This window comes from Pelodiscus sinensis, chromosome 31 (assembly GCF_052426305.1).
Source record: "Pelodiscus sinensis isolate ZL-2025 chromosome 31, ASM5242630v1, whole genome shotgun sequence".
Taxonomy (NCBI): Eukaryota; Metazoa; Chordata; order Testudines; family Trionychidae; genus Pelodiscus; species Pelodiscus sinensis.
In genome coordinates, this window is record NC_143082.1 from 10,185,552 (window position 1) to 10,204,286 (window position 18,735).

General features: G+C 47.7%; 2 protein-coding genes across 4 annotated transcripts in view; one reads left to right on the forward strand and one right to left on the reverse strand.

The window, feature by feature from the left end:
* Positions 1–14,881, reverse strand: part of CERS5 (ceramide synthase 5) — a 49,414-nt gene extending 34,533 nt beyond the window's left edge. The window contains exon 1 of the mRNA XM_006131149.5: positions 14,497–14,881. Coding sequence (XP_006131211.4) covers positions 14,497–14,687 — 191 coding nt within the window. The 5' untranslated portion in view covers positions 14,688–14,881. The remainder of the gene's footprint in view (positions 1–14,496) is intronic.
* A 58-nt stretch (positions 14,882–14,939) lies between these two features.
* On the forward strand, positions 14,940–18,077 carry LOC106732567 (uncharacterized). Of its 3 annotated transcripts, none has more exons than XM_089774725.1 (3): positions 14,940–15,155; positions 16,627–16,886; positions 17,543–18,077. In XM_089774725.1, exons 1-3 carry the CDS (start codon positions 14,965–14,967, stop codon positions 18,037–18,039), a joined length of 948 nt encoding a protein of 315 aa, XP_089630851.1. In that variant the 5' UTR covers positions 14,940–14,964; the 3' UTR covers positions 18,040–18,077. The 3 variants fall into 3 exon arrangements, 1 of the variants encoding a protein (XP_089630851.1); XR_016348166.1 differs by having other exon boundaries at positions 14,958–15,222; XR_016348167.1 differs by lacking the exon at positions 14,940–15,155 and adding an exon at positions 15,247–15,778.
* Positions 18,078–18,735: the final 658 nt, after the last annotated feature.

Consider the following 18,735-nt stretch of genomic DNA (forward strand, 5'->3'; position numbering starts at 1 on the left):
CACCAGACCACTTGCTGCTGACTTGGCAGGGAAAGGTGTCCTACACAAAGGATGGAATAAGGCAGCCTCTCCAGAAACCTTTAGAGATGGAAAAATAAAGAGTTCCTATGAGATCTTTATGGAGATGTGAAGAGAGGATTCCTGCTCCATCTCCAGACACGTTAACAAGCTGTTCTGGGGAGCCCACGCTGTGGAGACAGAGTGGCTGTCACTGATCATACCCAATTTGTCTTAATCCACTTGTAGAATGGTTTAAAAAAAAGTGAATTCATCAGTGGTGCCTTTCCTGACATCAGGGCCCAGCAGCGAGACAGCCTGAGAGGAAGGGATTGTCTCCAAAGTTATAAAAAGGTCCTGGCTGTGAGTGAGATCAGATGCGCTGCTCACCTGCTGACCATTCTCCACCTCTTCCTCCACACCATCCTCCATGCTGCTGCCTGAGGCTGTTTGAGGAGTATCTTGGAGGAATCCATGGACTTGATTGGGAAACTGGTGTCTCTTCCCTCCCCCCCCCCCCCAAATTGCATGCAGCTTCTCATGGAAGTGGAATGTTTGCGGCAAGAATCCAGATAATCTGTTTTCCTCCTTTGTCTTAGTATGTCTGCCTGAGCTCCTTTTATTTCCACATGGCACTGCTGGGCATCCCTGCTATATTCTCTCTCTTTCATGCCCTTTGTGATCTTGACACAGATATCAGTGCTTCCTTTGCTGCTTTGTAGTTCTGCCTAAACAGATTCCTCTCCCCACAAAGCAATGAGGTCCAGGATTTCCTGAACACTCCATGCTAGTGCGTGTGACCCTGAGCATTCATAGTCAGGTATACTGCTTAGGTGTGCTGCCTGCTCTGAGGTCTGCTCACCACACTGGCCACACAGGAAATGAAAATTCAGTTTTTTCTAGGGCTTTTCCTGTGCAACTGGAGAACAGCAGAGTTGAAGTCTTGGGCAGAGCCGTCACAGCAGGACATTGTGGACTCCTCCCAGAGGCCAAGAAGAAGGCTGCATCTGAACTACCCTAAAGTTGACCATGTAAGGTCAAATTTACCATTACTCCCTGTGAAAAGCAGCAGTACCAAAACTCACTTTAATGTCGAAAGAACGGGTGTGGTGGCGTTGACTCAGCATTTAGAAAAAAAAATCGACCTAATGCAGCTAAGTTCAACCTAAAATTCTAGTATAGACCAAGCCTAAGTGCTGAAGTCTTTGTAGTGCCTTAATTATTGAAATACTGGGTTTCTAAATTGGTTCTTGGTGTTCTCATACAGTTGAAAGTCTGGTGATAGATTTTTACGAGGCTCAAGCCATAGCGTTTCCCTACTGCTGAGTTAAAAAAGAAAATCTCAAACCAGTTCATGGGAGAGAAGGGGAAGCTATATCAAACTGACCAAATGACCCCAAATTTGCACCAGTCTACCTCAGCACCTGATGTAGCACACCCATTTGCATGTTGATCTGAAACTTTTTGTAAGTTTTTAGAACACTGACATTTTGCAATTATGCAGAAATGTCTGCTACTTCTCCTCAATTCTAAATTCCTACGTGTGTGCTCCCATTGGTTGCCTGAATCAGAAAGCAAGCTTATTTTACAGACCCAGAGATCAGATCTAATAACTTTTATATTTATTAGTTTTTGAAGCTGGATTTTGGTGCCAGATAGTCTCAAAGGCTGTCAAAAGATACAAGATTTATGTGGAGACTTCCCATTGCTTTTTCCCTTATTGTGGATAAAAGAGTAATAAGCACCAGCAAGGTTTAAAATGAATTCATTTTGGGGGAAGAGGAACTTCATAATCAAATGGTCTCAACATTTACATTGCTAAAACTACTTTGATGTCTCAACTTGCAAAACAATTCAATCTGATTGTGAAGAGTCTGCCCTTAAACAGAAAACAATGCTCAGTCTTAATGGAAGTCATTACTGCTACTCCATAATGTGTCTGAGTGGAAGTTTTATATTCCTTTTTCTCTCTAATTTAAATAGACATTATTAATGTATTTTTATACAGCAATGAGGTTTTGAAGGATTTTTTGATTGCCAGAAGATTTAGTAAATGGATTTTTGGCCCCTGAAATATATGATGAATTATCAGCAATAGCTTCTCACCTTGGCTGAGTTGCATTTAGTAAAGAAGAAAGGGGAGAATAAAAAAAAACTGGTTATCTAAAAAGTGAACTAAGGAGAGTTAAAGAAAATCCTCTTGAAAAGATTGAACACAAGAATTGGTACAACTCCAGGAGTACTTATAACAAAGCACTTCCAAGCAGGTGTTTCTTTTGCTAGCATCAATCATGTTTGCTCTTGAGAAATTCTCCCATTATGACCTTTATGGAATTTCTCAAGTAATCAAATAAAACTAACAGACACTGTGACCAAGAATTAGCTGGTCTAGTTAATACAGTCCTATCCTCTTCCATTTCCCCAAAGAAATAACACCATGACCATTTTAACAGCCAGAGTTAAAGAATGAGGCAGGATCTTCATTTCAAGCTGGTTCTTCCTTGCTCAATATGCAATCTAGGCCACTAAGTAGGAACTGTGCAGTTATATTACAATACATATGCCCAGACCTCCTACAGTAGTACCCATGTATACCAATGTGGATAATGACATTCCAACTGTATCTCTGAATTTCAGATAATTAGTGTTATCAAGCCATTATCCATGTGATTTAAATTTTTCAAGACATCTTAATAATATAATAGTATGGAACAGCAGCAGCTGCATTAGAGCAAATAGATGCTATTTGTATTTGGGCTATTTGTAATTGCCCAACTTAGAATGGCTCCCGCAGAACAGTCATGATCTATATCAAATTCTTATAAAAAAAAATCAATGCTTCTTGCTGGAACCTTATGATCACCCTCTGGCTGTTCTGTTTGATAGGCTCAAGAGACGTCAGAGTAATAAGCTAATTACAACTGTGTGCATGTAGCTTATACATGGAACCTTAAGATCCCAAGCATTTGTTTTACTTGCTGATACATGATTAGAACTAAGACAAAGCTAAGATTAAAGATCTTGAGCTCGCCTCAGTTTATCTACGAGCATACAGATTTAGTTCTTTTTTTAAAATTCAGAGTATTTTTTTTAAGTGAAAAACAACAACTTGGGTGGATGGGAAAGGAGGGTCATTGTGGCCTCAAATAGCTGGAGATAAATATTAGCTTCGATCGCATATAGGTCTCTTAAATATTTTCACCACTATTGTTGTCTTGGAATTAATTTAAAACTCAAGATCTAATGAAATTGGGGGAGAAAAATCAAATCATTAAAATTACTACCTGATCAAAGAAAGACACACATAAGGGATCAAAATAATCCCTTGGAACATAAAAAATAACATGGCAGCCAATCCTAAGTTACCATTCCCAAAACTTGTTTTGTTACCATTTCTTTGTAGTAGGAAAGAAACAAACGTAATTTGTTTGAAACAAATGTAATTTTTTAAATGGCCTAGGGAAAACACGGCTGATTTGAAAAAAAAAAAAATCAAAGATAAGATAACCATGTGTCATTTTAAGAGTGCATTTGGGCTCCGTACTAACAACTCTGCTAGCAACCATAGTTTCAACCAAACCATGTTGCAAGATGGCTTGTTAGCAATTTCCTGTCCAGTGTGGGCATATTTGGTGTGCAACCATAATATTTATTCTACTTTTAATTATCAGCAGGCTAACTATATATTTTTCATGGTTCCACATGCAGTTTCTGTTTTGCCAGTTGGATGTTTCTTTCAACCCCAGAAAAACCAGTCTTGCTATTGGGCAAAGGTTATCAAGATAAAGAGAACAGCCTTGTATGTTCTCACTTAAGCAGATGCTATGGGAGCAAGCTCTAAAATCTTGATGTCATGTTAGAATATTCCCTGGGTACCAAGAGTGGATTTTCAGATGCACAATTTAGCAGCATTTCCCTTTAGAACCTTGAAACAGCACCATGTAGCCATCAAGACTGGATTACTTCAATTCTCAGCAAGGAACCTCCATCACTTGCAGCTTTCTCAAAAGGTAGCAACTTGTCTGCTCAAAAGTTTTTAAGGTATTACTGGGTCTGCATTCTGTACAATGGGTGCCTGTTAAGGTAAAGACCAATTTTAACTTGACTCTTCTTTTTTAACAGCCCTAAAGTGTATAGGCCTCAAATACATTATAGACTTTCTTCTGGAATCTTGACACTGGGGGTGCTCATTTGATTTTGTTACACACCAAGATTTTAGGCCAAACATCACAAATCTATACTTGTGAACTGGATTATCACATTCTGCACAATGCATTTATTGATAATAAATGTTAGCAAACTGTATATTACAACAACCTGCAATAAACCAAGATTTTGTTACACACACAAGATCACTTTGGGCTACTGGCTCACTGGAGACACTTTTTAGGCAGCTGATTATCAGAGGGCAGGAGTCAGCCACTTTCTGAATTTTTTTAAGCCACCTCAAGCTAGATACCCAATGTAACTAGTTACTCTTGAAAGGCCTGCCTTTCATTTTACTCACCATTGCATCTCAGGTTGGCAAGTAACTGTACCTTTGCCATGGTGGGTGTGGAGCTCCTTCCTGCCCACCTCCTTTGAGGCCAGACTCAGTCCAAGTTTCCACAACTAAATCTCAAAATCTACTACAAAAATTGATTTGTTTAAATTTAACTATTGTTTGTCCCATTTTTTTGTTATTTCTTCCCCGTTAACTGATTATTTGAGTTTAAAAGGAAGTATTCCCATTTATGTATGCTAATCATATTGTTAATTGTACTGCACAGCTATCAAGTATTAAATGGAGGAAAACTTATTAATATCATGTAGACAGGGCAAAAGATCAAGACTAAATGTTTTAGAAATGTCCCCAGTCCTCCTGATCACCATTCCCAAAGGGCTCCTGTCTTTTTATAACCCACAGAAATTCTCTGAGCTGAATTAGTTATCATTTGAGCATAATTGCTTTGAAAGCTGAACACAAAAGCAATAAATATAGTATGCAATCAGCTTTCACTGTAGAGAGAGCAATGCAACTTAGATTTTAGGTCAAACATCACAAATCTATACTTGTGAACTGGATTATCACATTCTGTACAATGCATGTATTGATAATAAATGTTAGCAAACTGTATATTACAACAACCTGCAATAAACTCAACTGATAGTTAGAGATAGCATCAGTAGCAGGTCATGGCAGCGCACAGGTGTAAAAAGTCAGCACTGAAGTGATCTTCATACTTTGAACTTGAATAGCACTTTAATTAGAGGATTTCAAAGTACATTACAAAGCATACCAAGTATCATTAACTCCATTTTAGAAACAAGGAAATTTAAAAGGTAGTCACTTATCCAAAACTAGGACAGGAAAGCATTCCAGGGGCCTGAAGTTTCAGCATGTAAAAAAAGTCTCTGAACTATTCTTGTCTCTCATTCTAAGGGTATGTTTACATTGCAGGTAAGCCCAAGATTCGGGCTCATGCTCAAGCCTAACTTCCCCTTCTTTCTATGCATAAATAATTTTAAATCCGATCTCAGGACTCCACAGGAATGGAAGGTCTGAGTCAAGCTGGTGTCCAGGTCTCAACCCTATTGCTTTGCAGTGTAGATGCTACTCCACTAAATTTGTGCTCTTGGAGTTCATTAAAATATTACACAATCCTGCAGACCCGATTACCTTTGTCCACTGGAAAGTCAAGTTTTCCCTCATACAAAAAGCTAGAGTGACCACATTTTGGGAAGGTACAAGGAAGTCTAGGATATGGACGACTGTACCCTAAAGGGGATATGTTGGACATCCACTTTGGGAGACAGAGTTCAACTCCTCCTACCTTGGATTACAAATGAGTGTCGATTCTCAGGCTCAATGTTAACAAACCAAGGGTTTACTAACTCAAGTTCTATTAACCCAGAGCTTAAACTGCAGTGTAGACATACCCTAGCACTTTAGGAAACAAATTACAAGGTAAATGCAGGCTAGATCAGGTCAGTCAGGATCAATCCAGGTGTTATGATTCTAAAGCTGGGAGTAGGGATGTTAAATGTCAGTTAATTGAATACAGGCAGTCCCCGGGTTACGTACAAGATAGGGACTCTAGGTTTGTTCTTAAGTTGAATTTGTATGTAAGTCGGAATTGGCTCCAGATTCAGCCGCTGCTGCTGAAACTGACCAGTGGCTGACTACAGAAAGCCTGAGGCAGAGTTGCTCTGCCCCCAGCTTCCTGGAATCAGCCGCTGATCAGTTTCAACAGCGGCTGAATCTGGACGCCTGGGACAGAACAGCTGGGGCGCTGCCGGGTAGGTCCCTGCAGGACCAACCCGGCAGCACCCCAGCTACTCTACCCCAGGTGTCCCCAAGTCAGCTGCTGCTGAAACTGATCAGCGGCTGATTCCAGGAAGCCCGGGGCATCCTGTAGTCAGCCACTGGTCAGTTTCAGCAGCAGGTGACTTGGGGACGCCTGGGTCAGAGCAGCTGGGGTGCTGCTTGGTTGGTCCAGTAGCGCCGCTCCTCGGAGCTACTGGACCAACCGGGCAGCACCCCAGATGCTCTGCCCCAGGCGTCCTGATTCAGTCGCTGCTGAAACTGACAGCAGCGGCTGAATCAGAACGCCTGGGGCAGAGCAGCTGGGGTTCTGCCAGGTTGGTCCAGTAGTGCCGAGGAGCAACGCTGCAGGACCAACCTGGCAGCCCCCAGCTGCTCTACCCCAGGTGTCCGCAACAAAAGCCTGGATTGCTGGAGGGGGGGGCGCACTAGCTGCGCACCCCGCCCCCCAGCAGACCAGGGAGACCTGGAGCAAAGCCGCGGAGGAGGGGGCCCCGCCGCCTTTGCGGCTTTGCTCCTGTCTCTCTGGTCTGCTGGGGGAGTCCAGCAAAGCCGCTGGACCCCCCCAGCAGACCAGGGAGACCGGAGCAAAGCCGCCGCCTGCGCGGTTTTGCTCCTGTCTCCCTGGTCTGCTGGGGGGGTCCAGCAACGCCGCTGGACCAGGGAGACAGGAGCAGCTTTTCTCGCCCCAGAGGACACGGGTGGCAGACCCGCCGCCCGTGAGCTCTGGGGCGAGAAAAGCCCGGTTCGTATGTGCGGATCCGACATAAGTCGGATCCACGTAAGTCGGGGACTGCCTGTAGCTGAGTAACCTCATGAATTTGTATTGGTTAATCGACTATTCTCTAGTACCCAGGGGTGGGGCTGGCAACCGCTGTATCAGAGGCAGCACTGCAGGGTACCAGGTAGGAGCTGGTCCATGAGGTTGAGCTTGTTTAAAAACCAGCTCCCCTCGTGGGCCAGCTGACTGTCACCTTGTGTTGCTGCTTCTGAGAAAGTGGGGGGGGGGGAGAAGAGGTCTGAGCTCCCAGACCTAGTGCGAGTCAGAACTGAGCTGGGCTGCCTGCCCACCCAGCTCTTAGTACATTTGAAATGCAGAGCTGAAACGGGAGTAGGTCCCAGATCCAGCATGAGCCAGGACTGAGCTAGGCTGCTGGTCAGCCTGCTAAAAAATTTACTATCGGCAGGGGGAGGAATGCGTGTAGTCTATAGCATTAACCTATAAGCTTTTGCTTATCGGTTAACTGACTACACTATTATATTCCTAGCTGGGAGAGACTGGTGGATCAAAAAGGCCCTTTAAAGTTAATGACCATTCTAAATATCTCAATGAGTTCGCCTTCCAATTCAGCAACCTGCCACAGCAGCAATCTCAGAATTAAAAAGGCACAGGGAGTCATCCCATTGGAGATATATTTTGTTCACTCGGTTCTCACCCAAACGCCCAATCTAACTTTCTGTTCTCTCAAAAATATCAAGGTAGCCACTCTCCCTGTCTGCCACATGGATAACCAAGGCAAAAAAATGGGGACAAAAAGGAGGCTGGGAAGACTATGGGATGTTTTCTTCCTCCCGAAGATCACAAACATTTTCTCTGGAGATTTCTCCTTCCCAAATCTGGCCCCCCACAGAGCAAAATTCTATTTTGTGTGCTGAGTCCCCCACCCCATCTTGCATGAAAACACACAGAAAATTTTCCCGAGATTATAAAACATCTGACCAATCCACCTTTCAGCAGTTGTGTATGCAATTTGGTAATTGAATCCCAAGATAAGAAGCTGAGCCTCTGCGCAACCTCTCTCCTTCATAATCTCATTATATTTGATATGTAAATGATTTACAGGACACTAATTTTCAACTCTGCTTTACATGAAGCAAAAATCCAGGGAAGTTTCTTAGCCAGATAGGAATGCATTCAGACCTGGAGGGACTGAAAAAGCAGTCTTAAGTAATTACTGAGAGCAAATCATAGGAAGAATACATTGCAGGTTTCTGCAGATCCTTAGCAACACCTCCCTGTTTACAGTCAAAATTAAAGATTCACAGGTTTCTTTGTAAACTGCTCTCTGCCTCAAGATGACATTCAGTTAGAACAGAAATGTGTTGCGGTAACAAAACCATTCAAGGAAGAAAAACCACACTTCCTCATAATGCTGAAGAGCTAATGGGGGAATGAGAGAAGGAAGGAGAAAATTACAGGAGGGAGAGAAGCTAAAGCAAAAGAACTACAGAAATACAGTTCAGGCTCTGAGTCATCAGTGTTACTGCCAATTATGTGTCAAGGAAGCCATCTGATTTAATAATTCCCAAGGCCTAGAAAGTGGTATGTGCACAATGGGATTTTATTAGATAAATGTGAACATTTAGCACATGTTCAAAGTGGTGAGGTACAGGAGGTAGTAGAGAAAAGGGTTGATGGATGCAAAGTAATGTACTTTGGAAATAGATCAAACTATCCTAGTGATGGGGGTCTGCTTTAGCTATTTGCTCAAGAAAGTTCTTGGGAGTCACTGTGAATATTTTCTAAAAACATCTGCTTAACTTGCAAAGGTATTAAAAAGTGCCCCAACGTTAGGAACAAACAGAAGCAAACAACAGAAAACTTCCGATAATCTGGCACCTTTAGGACCCAGGGAGTGCCGGATTATCAAATATGCCGGACTATCAGAAGGGGAGGGGCTATGAGGGGTCTAGGGTGGTGTGGGGGATGCCACCCCAGACCCCTCATAGCCCCCCCTTCCGATAGTCCGGCTCTGCCCCAGGCGTCCCCGATTCAGCCGCTGCTGGTCAGTTTCAGCAGCAGCTGAATCGGGATGTCTGCGGCAGAGCAGCTGCGGTGCTGCCGGGTTGGTCCGGTAGTGCCGCCCCTTGGTGCTGCGAGATCAACCTGGCAGCACCTCAGTTGCTCTTGGGAACACCTGGGGCAGAGCAGCTGGGGTGCTGCCGGGTTGGTCCCACAGCGCCAAGGGGCGGCGCTACTGGACCAACCCGGCAGCACCACAGCTGCTCTGCCCCAGGCGTCCCCAAGTCAGCCGCTGCTGAAACTGAGCAGCGGCTGACTCCGGCAAGCCCGGGGCAGAGCAGCTTTACCTCGGTTTCCCGGAGTCAGCCGCTGGTCAGTTTCAGCAGCGGCTGAATCGGGGACAGCTGTGGTGCTGCCGGGTTGATCCCGCAGCGCCGAGGGGCAGTGCTACGGGACCTACCGGCAGCACTCCAGCTGCTCTGCCCCCGGCTTTCCCGATTCAGCTGCTGGTCAGTTTCAGCAGCAGCTGAATCGGGGATGCCGGGGGCAGAGCAGCTCCAATGGTCCGGCTGCCCGGAGCACTTCCAGGTTCCTGATGGTGCTGGTCCAATGGAGTTTTACTGAACATGCCATTCTATAAAGCCATGGTACATCCATAACTTGAATACTGACTGCCGTTCTGTTCACCCCATTTAAAAAAAAAAAAAGATTAAAATTGGAAAAAGTGCAGAGAACAACAAAAATTATTGGGCTTATGGAACAATTTCCATATGAGGAAAGATTAAAGACTGGGACTCTTTATTTTAAAAAAGAGACTACTAAGGGCGGGGGTATAATAAAGTTTTATAAAATCACCACTGGTGTGAAGAAAGGGAGTAAGGTAGTATTACTTACCCCTCTACAATACAAGGACGTGGGATCACCCAATAAATTAATAGGCTGCAGGTTTAGAAAACAAGCCAGATATCAGCACAACTGGTCTCACTAACAACATGCTTTTGCAAAATACAAACTAAACCTGACCCATGGTGAGGTACAGTATGAAAACATTCATTAAACGTATAGAAAAGCTCTCACATGTAGATGAGCCACAAAGCTAGGAAATATAACCCAGAAGTTATGGAAGTGATAAAAGAAGTGTCAACCTTGAAGCTACTCTACTAAATCATCAAGTCTAGTACTCTGTCTCTGCCAGCAGCTAATACCTCATGTTGCAAAGGAAAATTATAATCTTCTGCACTTCCCACCAAAACTAGTATGCCTGGGCCCATTATTCAGTGCTGTACATGGAAAGAGGAGGAAGGATTCCATCTTGACCCTTGCAACATCTCTATAACAGGGAACATTCCATCACATCCTGTCATTGTTTGCTGCTGAGTGCAGACATTTGGCCAGGACCAGCACTGACACTCTGGGAAGTGTGTCCCTAGATCCTTTGCATTGGATGGCATGGTGCTTCAAAGAGGAGTCTCAGAAGGCAGAGCAAAGGAATGTCTTTTTTGGTTTGGTTTTCAGGTCAGAATAGGTGGGGCAGGAGGGAAAGATCATTGCTTTTTCTTTTACTGTTCTATTTTCTCCTTTCACCTGCCTTTTATTACATATTTTTATCTTTTCTGCTTTTCTCCTTCAACAGCCTCCCTTCTTTGGAGTCCTAGATCAAGTTATGCAGTCTCAACACCCATAGTACAGGTAGTCCCCAGGTTACATGGATCCAACTTACATCGGATCCCTACTTACAAACGGGGTAAGGCAACCCCGCACTAGCTGCTTCCCCCCAGCAGACCAGGGAGACGCGGACAAATGCTTAAACAAATCCTTTTCTTAGCAGACACCTCACCTTGAGAATAAAGGACTGAGGGAAATGAGGTGTGGGAGAATAAAACTGAGCTCTGGAGAAATGTTTGGCTAGAGTTTCCCTTACAATATGTACCAGTTCCGACTTACATACAAATTCAACTTAAGAACAAACCTACAGTCCCTATCTTGTACGCAACCCGGGGACTGCCTGTACTTCATATGTAAAGTCAGCAAGGGAAAACCGAATAGTTCCCTGATCAGTTTCCTTCTACAATCCTTTTCATAAATAAAAGCTTTTGCCCTTGTTACACAGAGAAAATAACTATTACCACTCAGTCTTCTACTATCAAATGATTTGCTGAAAGAACCAAAATTACCTGTTTAGTTCCCCTCTGCTATTTCCCATGGGGAAACAATACCAAACACCCCTTAGCTGTTCCCAGCAGTACATTTTCTAGGGTTATGTAACATTCCCATTTTATTTTCACACAGATTTAACTAAGTCTTACTGTACATGAAGTATGCATCAAGAGAAATAATTAAGCTTCTTGCTTTATAGAGTAAGTGGGATTGGGCAAACAATTCCCCACATCCTTCAGAGAAAAAGCCTCACATGACCAGTGTAAACTGAAAAAACAACCAATAGTCTGGTAGCACTTTATAGACTAACAAAACATTTAAGAATCACAACTGGAAGTTCTCAAATAATTACTTTAAAATATTGTTCAGATATTTCACTTTCTTTAAGCAGTTACTGTATGAAGAAGATTCTACGCTTTCAGTGGTGTGTGTTTTTACACAGGATGCTGTTCTTAAACCCACTGTTACCAGTTTCTTAAGTCTACAGATAAAGCTGCAACAATGAGCTGTGAGAATTAACAAGAGAACTGCTAAAAAGTATCAATATGTACAACAGTTTCACTATTAGTAACTGTAACATACAAGAAAGAGTTCAGCAGCCTGGCCAACAATTATGCAGGCCAAGTGGTAAAAGCAACCAAAAAGTCTCTACATCCTAAATCACACAGGGATGTACAGATACTTTTTTGCATAAATATTTGGAATTAAACTCCACATGCCCTACATCCATCTTTGAACTGAATATAACAGAGGAGTCAAACTAGGAAGTGCTTCACAATGTGGCAAATTCACAGAGCATTAGCAAAAAATAAAAATGCAAAGTATTATTATTATTATTATGATGCATATTCAAAATAAATTACAAGAATATTTAAGAATCCAGAGATTACATTACTCAAATTCAAGTGTATTTTAATAGCAAGCATGGACTGAACATTTTCTCTAGTATGACCCCCACACCTCTAACCTGGCAGCTTCAGCTACTGGACATCAGTATGAAGAGATCATTAAGCATCTTGATTTGTCTTTATACACATTAGCATAAGATCCGTATAACACAAGGATGAAAGCTATGCCAGCTCAGAACATTAAAACCATGAAAGAAGTTGTGAAAGCAACTTCCAAACACATACATTCTCTGCTTGGTTGCCCAAGAGCCCATCCTCAGCAAATAGAGTATTTTAATGAGAGGCTGAAATGATTAAAAGATAGATGATATCACAAACTGAGGCCATGATTGATGGGGTACATCTACATTGTAAAAAATCAAAACTCCTGAGGCACCAAGACTCAGAGCCTGTGTCACCTGACTCAGACTCACAGGGTTTAAGCCACAGGACTAAAAATAGAAGTGTAACATTTGGGCTTGGGCTGCAGTCCACACTCTGAGACCTCCCTCCTCACTGGTTTCAGAGCCAGCCCAAACACCAACCAGCTACACCTGTTATTTTTAGCTCCACAGGCAAGTCTTAGTCAGCTGACCCAATCTCTGAAACTGGCTGGCTGCTCCTTTTCTTGCTGTGTAGACATTCCCAAATAGGTACCTGAAGACTCTTTAGTAACCTGTGCAAAGTGAGTTTGGTGGATGGTCCATCAGCTTTGTAGTGGATAAGTGTCCCACGCCACATAAACTAGCTTTATATCGTGACTACCTGACTTCCTTATTGGCAGTCTTAGAGAAGGAGCTAAGGATTGAAGAAACCAAGTTTACATTTGAGGTATGCCCTGCTGTTGCCTGCCTTATTCTATACTTTTCCAGTGGATAAAGGGGGCTTCGATTTCTACCCATGTCCTTTTGTCACCCTGCATGGCTGTTCAATCTCATAACTGAAAAAGATATTGCACATTAACTGTCTAGTCAGTCACACGTAAATAAGTCTTGCATAGTACTATATAGCTGAAAATCTCTCATTGGCTCACTGCTATTAATTCTTACAGCATCTGGCATGTAGAGAAATATCATATTAAGTTTACTGATGGGTAGATTTCCCCAGATACCACATCTAGAGGTACCACCCCCATTCCTGGAAATCCAACATCTTAGAACCCAGCTCTCCAATCCTGAGGATTTGGGAGCCTGAGCTCCATGTGAATTTAGTGACAAAGAGACTCCCAGCAGAGATTAGTACTGGAATCTCCAAGGGTGGAGGATATACAGCTCTGGTTCCTGTGGGGCTGGAAGATGCTATGGAAACCTCTCCAGCCCTACTTCCAGGGGATTCTAGACATGCTCTGTGAGGATGTGGGGTACCCAGCTATGGCAAGGGAAGGGGGAATTCCTCAACTCTAATCCCGAGGGATATTCTACAGAGCTGCCGCTGTCCCCAAGAGTTTCTAGGTGAGTGTGCCTGTCTGAGTTACCCTGGGTGCTGGGAGTGAGGGAAAGGAACGCCTTTGCTCTGGTCCCTGGAAATGCTACAGAGAGAAGTACCCAGCCTTGCCCCTAGGGAATGTCCAAGATGCAGGGGAGGGAAAGCTCCTCAGTGGTCCCTGGGAAAGGCTCAGGAGACCTCCTCCACCCCAGGTCCGTCCCAGAGGATGCCCTGGGTATGCCCACCTCCAGACTGAGACGCCCTGGAGAGCTGTCACCGGCCCTGTTCACAGAGAGTTCCAAGAGATGAGGGATGTCTCTAGGGATGTGCCAGAGAGAAGTCCCTAGCCCTGTCCCCCAGGGATACCCAGGATGCAGGGGGGCGGAGGGTGAGGGCTCCTGAGCTCAGATCCCTGGGGATGCTCTGGAGAAGGGTCCCCCCCCCCAGGCCTGCCCTAGGGGGTGCCCAGGGAATGGTGGAGGGCTCCTGAGCTCAGATCCCTGGAGAGACTCTAGAGAAGGGTCCCCTCTGCCCTGGGGGGTGCCCAGCGAAGGGCTCCTGAACTCAGGTCCCGGGGACGCTCTGGAGAAGGATCCCCTCTGCCCTAGGGATGCCCAGCGAAGGGTTCCTGAACTCAGGTCCCGGGGACGCTCTGGAGAAGGATCCCCTCTGCCCTGGGGGTGCCCAGGGAAGGGCTCCTGAGCTCAGGTCCCGGGGATGCTCTGGAGAAGGATCCCCTCTGCCCTGGGGGTGCCCAGGGAAGGGCTCCTGAGCTCAGGTCCCGGGGATGCTCTGGAGAAGGATCCCCTCTGCCCTGGGGGTGCCCAGGGAAGGGCTCCTGAGCTCAGGTCCCGGGGATGCTCTGGAGAAGGGTCCCCTCTGCCCTGGGGGTGCCCAGCGAAGGGCTCCTGAGCTCAGGTCCCGGGGACGCCCCCCAGCCCTGACGGGTCCCTGGCACGCGGCGGAGGATCCCGCGCGCTCACCGCTCGAACAGCAGCCTGACGGCGAAGATGCCCAGCGCCAGCGGGAAGGCGAAAAGGACGTGCCAGGCCCGGGGGTACTGGGCGTCGCTGCCCCACTCCGGGCCGGGCTCCCTGGCCAAGTCCGCCCAGGTCACGTTGTGCGGCAGCCAGAAGCGCTCGTTCCAGAACCAGGCCGAGAGCAGCGCCGCCATCTTCCGCCGCGGCCTCCCCCCACCAGCCAGCAGCAGCAGCCAGCGGGCCAGGGCGGTGCACAGCCCTGGTCCCCGCCCCTCGCGGGACCACGCCCTCCCAGCCAGCGACCACGCCCCCCACAGATCTGCTTCCCCTGTGCCTCAAGCAAGGCCATGCCCCTTGCTGACGTCACCCCGGCGGGGGCCGTCGCACGGTCACCAGCAGAGGGACCAAAAGCCCGCCCGTGGGGGGGGAGGGGAGAGGCGTCTCAGGGCGCCAGGCGCAGGAGCGCGCGCGATGCAGGGCCCCGCCCAGCCGCGGCTCGGTGCGCGAGGAGGGGGCGTCGCGTTCCCTACAGAGCCCCGCCCCCGTGCGCGAGGAGCGCGCGATGCAGGGCCCCGCCCCGGCGCGGCTCCGTGCGGGCGGAATGACTCTGAGCCTGCAGCCGTCGCTGAGGAGACGCGCAGAAACCAACGCCTGAGGCGGGGGCGGGGCGCTGCCACTCGGATCAGTAACCTTGGACGCGGGCGGCAGCTCTCCCGCCTACAGCTACAGGCAGGCCCCGCTGCCCCGCCCTGTGGCTGCTGGTCCTCGGCTGTCCCACGCCCTCCTGGCCTCCCTGAAGCTCCCCTGGGGTGCCCCTGGCTCTGTCAGCTGCCTACTCCACACAGCCCCGCCTTTGCAGGGGTCTAGGCCAGTGGCTGCTGCTTTGGGTCCTGCTCCTTGCCCAGGACTCTGCAACAGCCTCCAGCTGTGGCTAAGTTGCCAGCTCTCAGACCAGACTCCATTTGTGGCAGAGGTGATGGGTATGGGAGAGTGAACCCAGCTTGGGGCAGGGAAGGGCACAGACAGGTTGGGAGGGGCCTAATTCAGCACCCTCCTCACTCAGTGTATCTTTCTAGGTGGCCAGGCCTGTTCCACACACTAGGCATTCCCCAACTTCAGGCAATGCTGAGGTGCTGGAACTCATCAGCAATTGGGGAGAGTCCCAGTGCCAGCTACGCTCAAGGCACAAGAATTATGTTAACTACGGGCGGATATCAAGATACATGACAAAAAGGGAAGCACTCTGCGGTATGCCTACTCAAGGCACTGCCCAGGGGTACCAAAGGTGATGGAGAGCTCAGGTCCCCACAGATGCTCCAACAAGCAGCCTAAGCCCTGCCCCAGGGGGTTTCCATGCTGGTGTTGTACCAGTGTCCTGTGGGTTCTACAAAGAGCAGGATACAATATGTGGGAACAACCTCATCTCCAGCCCAAAAACCCACAGGGATACTTTGGAGGAAATCATGGATGAGAGAGATGGGGCCCACAGCCAGTGGATTGTTCTGCTTCCACAGATGCATGTAGTCAGGAGTTCTCTTCTACCCTGCAGGAGGCAAGTGGGTCACAGCAGTTGAAGGTTGGGGAAGCACAAACAGCAGAGGATGCCCCTGATTAGTAGTATTGATTTGTTAGTGCTGAAGGGAGTGTTGGGAGCAGGAGGGTTGCAGAAAGGGTCTGTCCAGTGCTATTACCAAAACATGATGGGTGCATCTAGACTGGCAAGATTTTGCGCAAAAGCAGCCACTTCTCTGCACAAAAACTTGCCAACTGTCTATACTGGCCACTTGAATTTGCGCAAGAGCACTGATTTTGTAATGTACAAAATAGTGCCTCTTGCGCAAATACTTTCATGCTCCCGCTCAGGAATCAGCCCTCTTGCGCAAGAATACTTACGCAAGAGGGCCAGTGTAAACAGGCACCTTAATTTTTTGCACAAGAAAGCCCGATGGCTAAAATGGCCGTGGGAGCTTTCTTGTGCGAAAGCATCCGTGCCAATCTAGACGCTCTTTTGCAGAAATACTTTTAACGGAAAAACTTTTCCATTAAAAGTATTTCCGCAAAGTCATGCCAGTCTAGACATAGCCGACTAGTTAGAGACAGAACAGGGTGGTGACAGATTCTCTCACTTCACAGGCATTGGCCTCACAGATCTTACCAAAAGTCTCATGCTGATAATGGGAAATCCACTTCCACACTTTTCTTGGCAAAGCTAAGTGTCCCATTAAGGCTACGTCTACCCTGGCCAGAGCTTCATGAAGACAACCCTGATGACCAGCAGCTCCAGGATGAAGAGGACGACGACCCCGGGCGTGGTGTGACCCTCACCCTGGAACCGGTCCCCCAGACTCAGGACGCCTCCCAGGCATCTTCAGACCCCGAGGAGGGAACATCAGGTGAGTGCTGTGGGATTGCCACACACACAGCGTGCGGGAGATGGGAGCACAAGGGATGGGGGCACGATTTTCATGCATGATGCTGGGCCTGGACAGCATCTAGCTGTCTATGCACGTGTAAGCACATGCAGTCCCAGGGCACGTCTCTTCCCGGGGCACACACAAGCTGCTGCTCATAGCCTGGGGACGGCCCCACACATGTCCAACAACAGGGAGGGCTGTCCTCCCCCTGCCAGGAAGCAGGCTGGGCACAAGCATGCACACACGACCCCACCCAGACCAATGAGTGTTGCACATAGCACTTGGCCACGTGTGTACATGCGAGGCAACAACTGCTCCTGCAGACAGTGTTGCCACATGCACGTGTGGGGTGGGGTGGGGTGAGAGCCTGGGAGAGCTCCAGGCCCCTCTCCAATATCTGGGAACCCATTGTGGCTGGACACTTCCCTAGGCTGCTTGGCTATGGGGGGGCAGAGGCAGGATGGTACCCTGGGCACCAAGGGGCCCCTGTGATGCTGGGGCTGCTGGCCAGGCCACATGTGGACTTGCTGTCAGAACATCAGAATCCCCTGTTCCAAGGACAGTAACTCACTGCTCACAAGCAGGGACAGCGTGTGCATGCATGACTGACCACTTCTGCCTCTTGTCCTCCACAGCTGGACCATCCGTCCCTGATGGTCAAGCGACATCTGTCCCACCACCCAGCTGGGTCCATGGAAGCCACAGGCACTGGTGCATGTATCAAGACCTCACCCGCCAGCACATTAGGGTCCTCCAAAGACTGCAGGAGACCATAGCTGAGAGGATGCGGGCAAAGGCTGTGTGGCAAGACCACTTGCTGGACGAGCTCGTCCAGCAGCGCACAACAATATGTTCCACAATGAGGGAGATCATGGCCTTCCCAGGTCCTGTCCCCCTTGCTGCTGCTCCTGCTCCCCTTGCATCCTCCCCCCCCCCCCCCAATCTCTCCCTTGCTCCCTCATCCCCTGCTATCCTAGATCCAGCTGCAGCACCGCCCCCCTTACCCTGCCCTCTACTGTCCCAGGCCCCACCCAACTCCTATTCCATCAAGGTCCCTGGACCAGAGAGAGCAGGAGCTTGCGGTCCAGGCAACACCCTCAGCCCTGAGCCTCCCTTCGCTGTCCAGGTTTAGAGCTCCTTCCACCCCCAATTACAGAAATGTTTTTAAATTTAAGATGAAGTTTATTTTTGAAACCAGCATTGTGCTTGTTATTTACATTGCTTGTTATTTAATACTAAGTTTATTTTTCAAACAAAACTTGGTATCTGTCTTATAATGTCCAGAAAGTGGGGCAGGGATGGGTTGTGGGGGGAAAAGTATTGGGGGGCCAGGCCCAAGCCCCCATTGGGGAGGCACGGGGGAGAATCATTGGGTTCCTTCTGAAAATCTCTCTCTTGGGCCTCCTGGATGCTCATTGCAGCCTGGTGGGCGGCAGCTGCTCGAACTGCCTCCCCTCTCCACCAGCCCATTACCCACCCTGGGAGAAAGGCTTCCCCTTTCCTCTCTACCAGGCTGTGAAGCACACAACACGTGGCCACCACCTTGGGGATGTTTCATTACCCGCACATGGAGGTGAGTGAGCAGGCACCTGAACCTCCCCTTTAAAGGCCTGAAGGCACATTCAACCTGCAAGTGAGTCCCATTCAAGTGCACATTAAATTGTTCCCTGCTTGTGGCCAGTGTAGGACTTCATAAGCCATGGCATCAGGGGGCTAGGCTGCCTCAGCCATGATAGATTACAGTGGACGAGAAGCTGGATATGGGTCAACAGTGTGAGCATGTAGCCAAGAAGGCTAATGTCATATTAGGTTGCAGCTCTTCATTGAC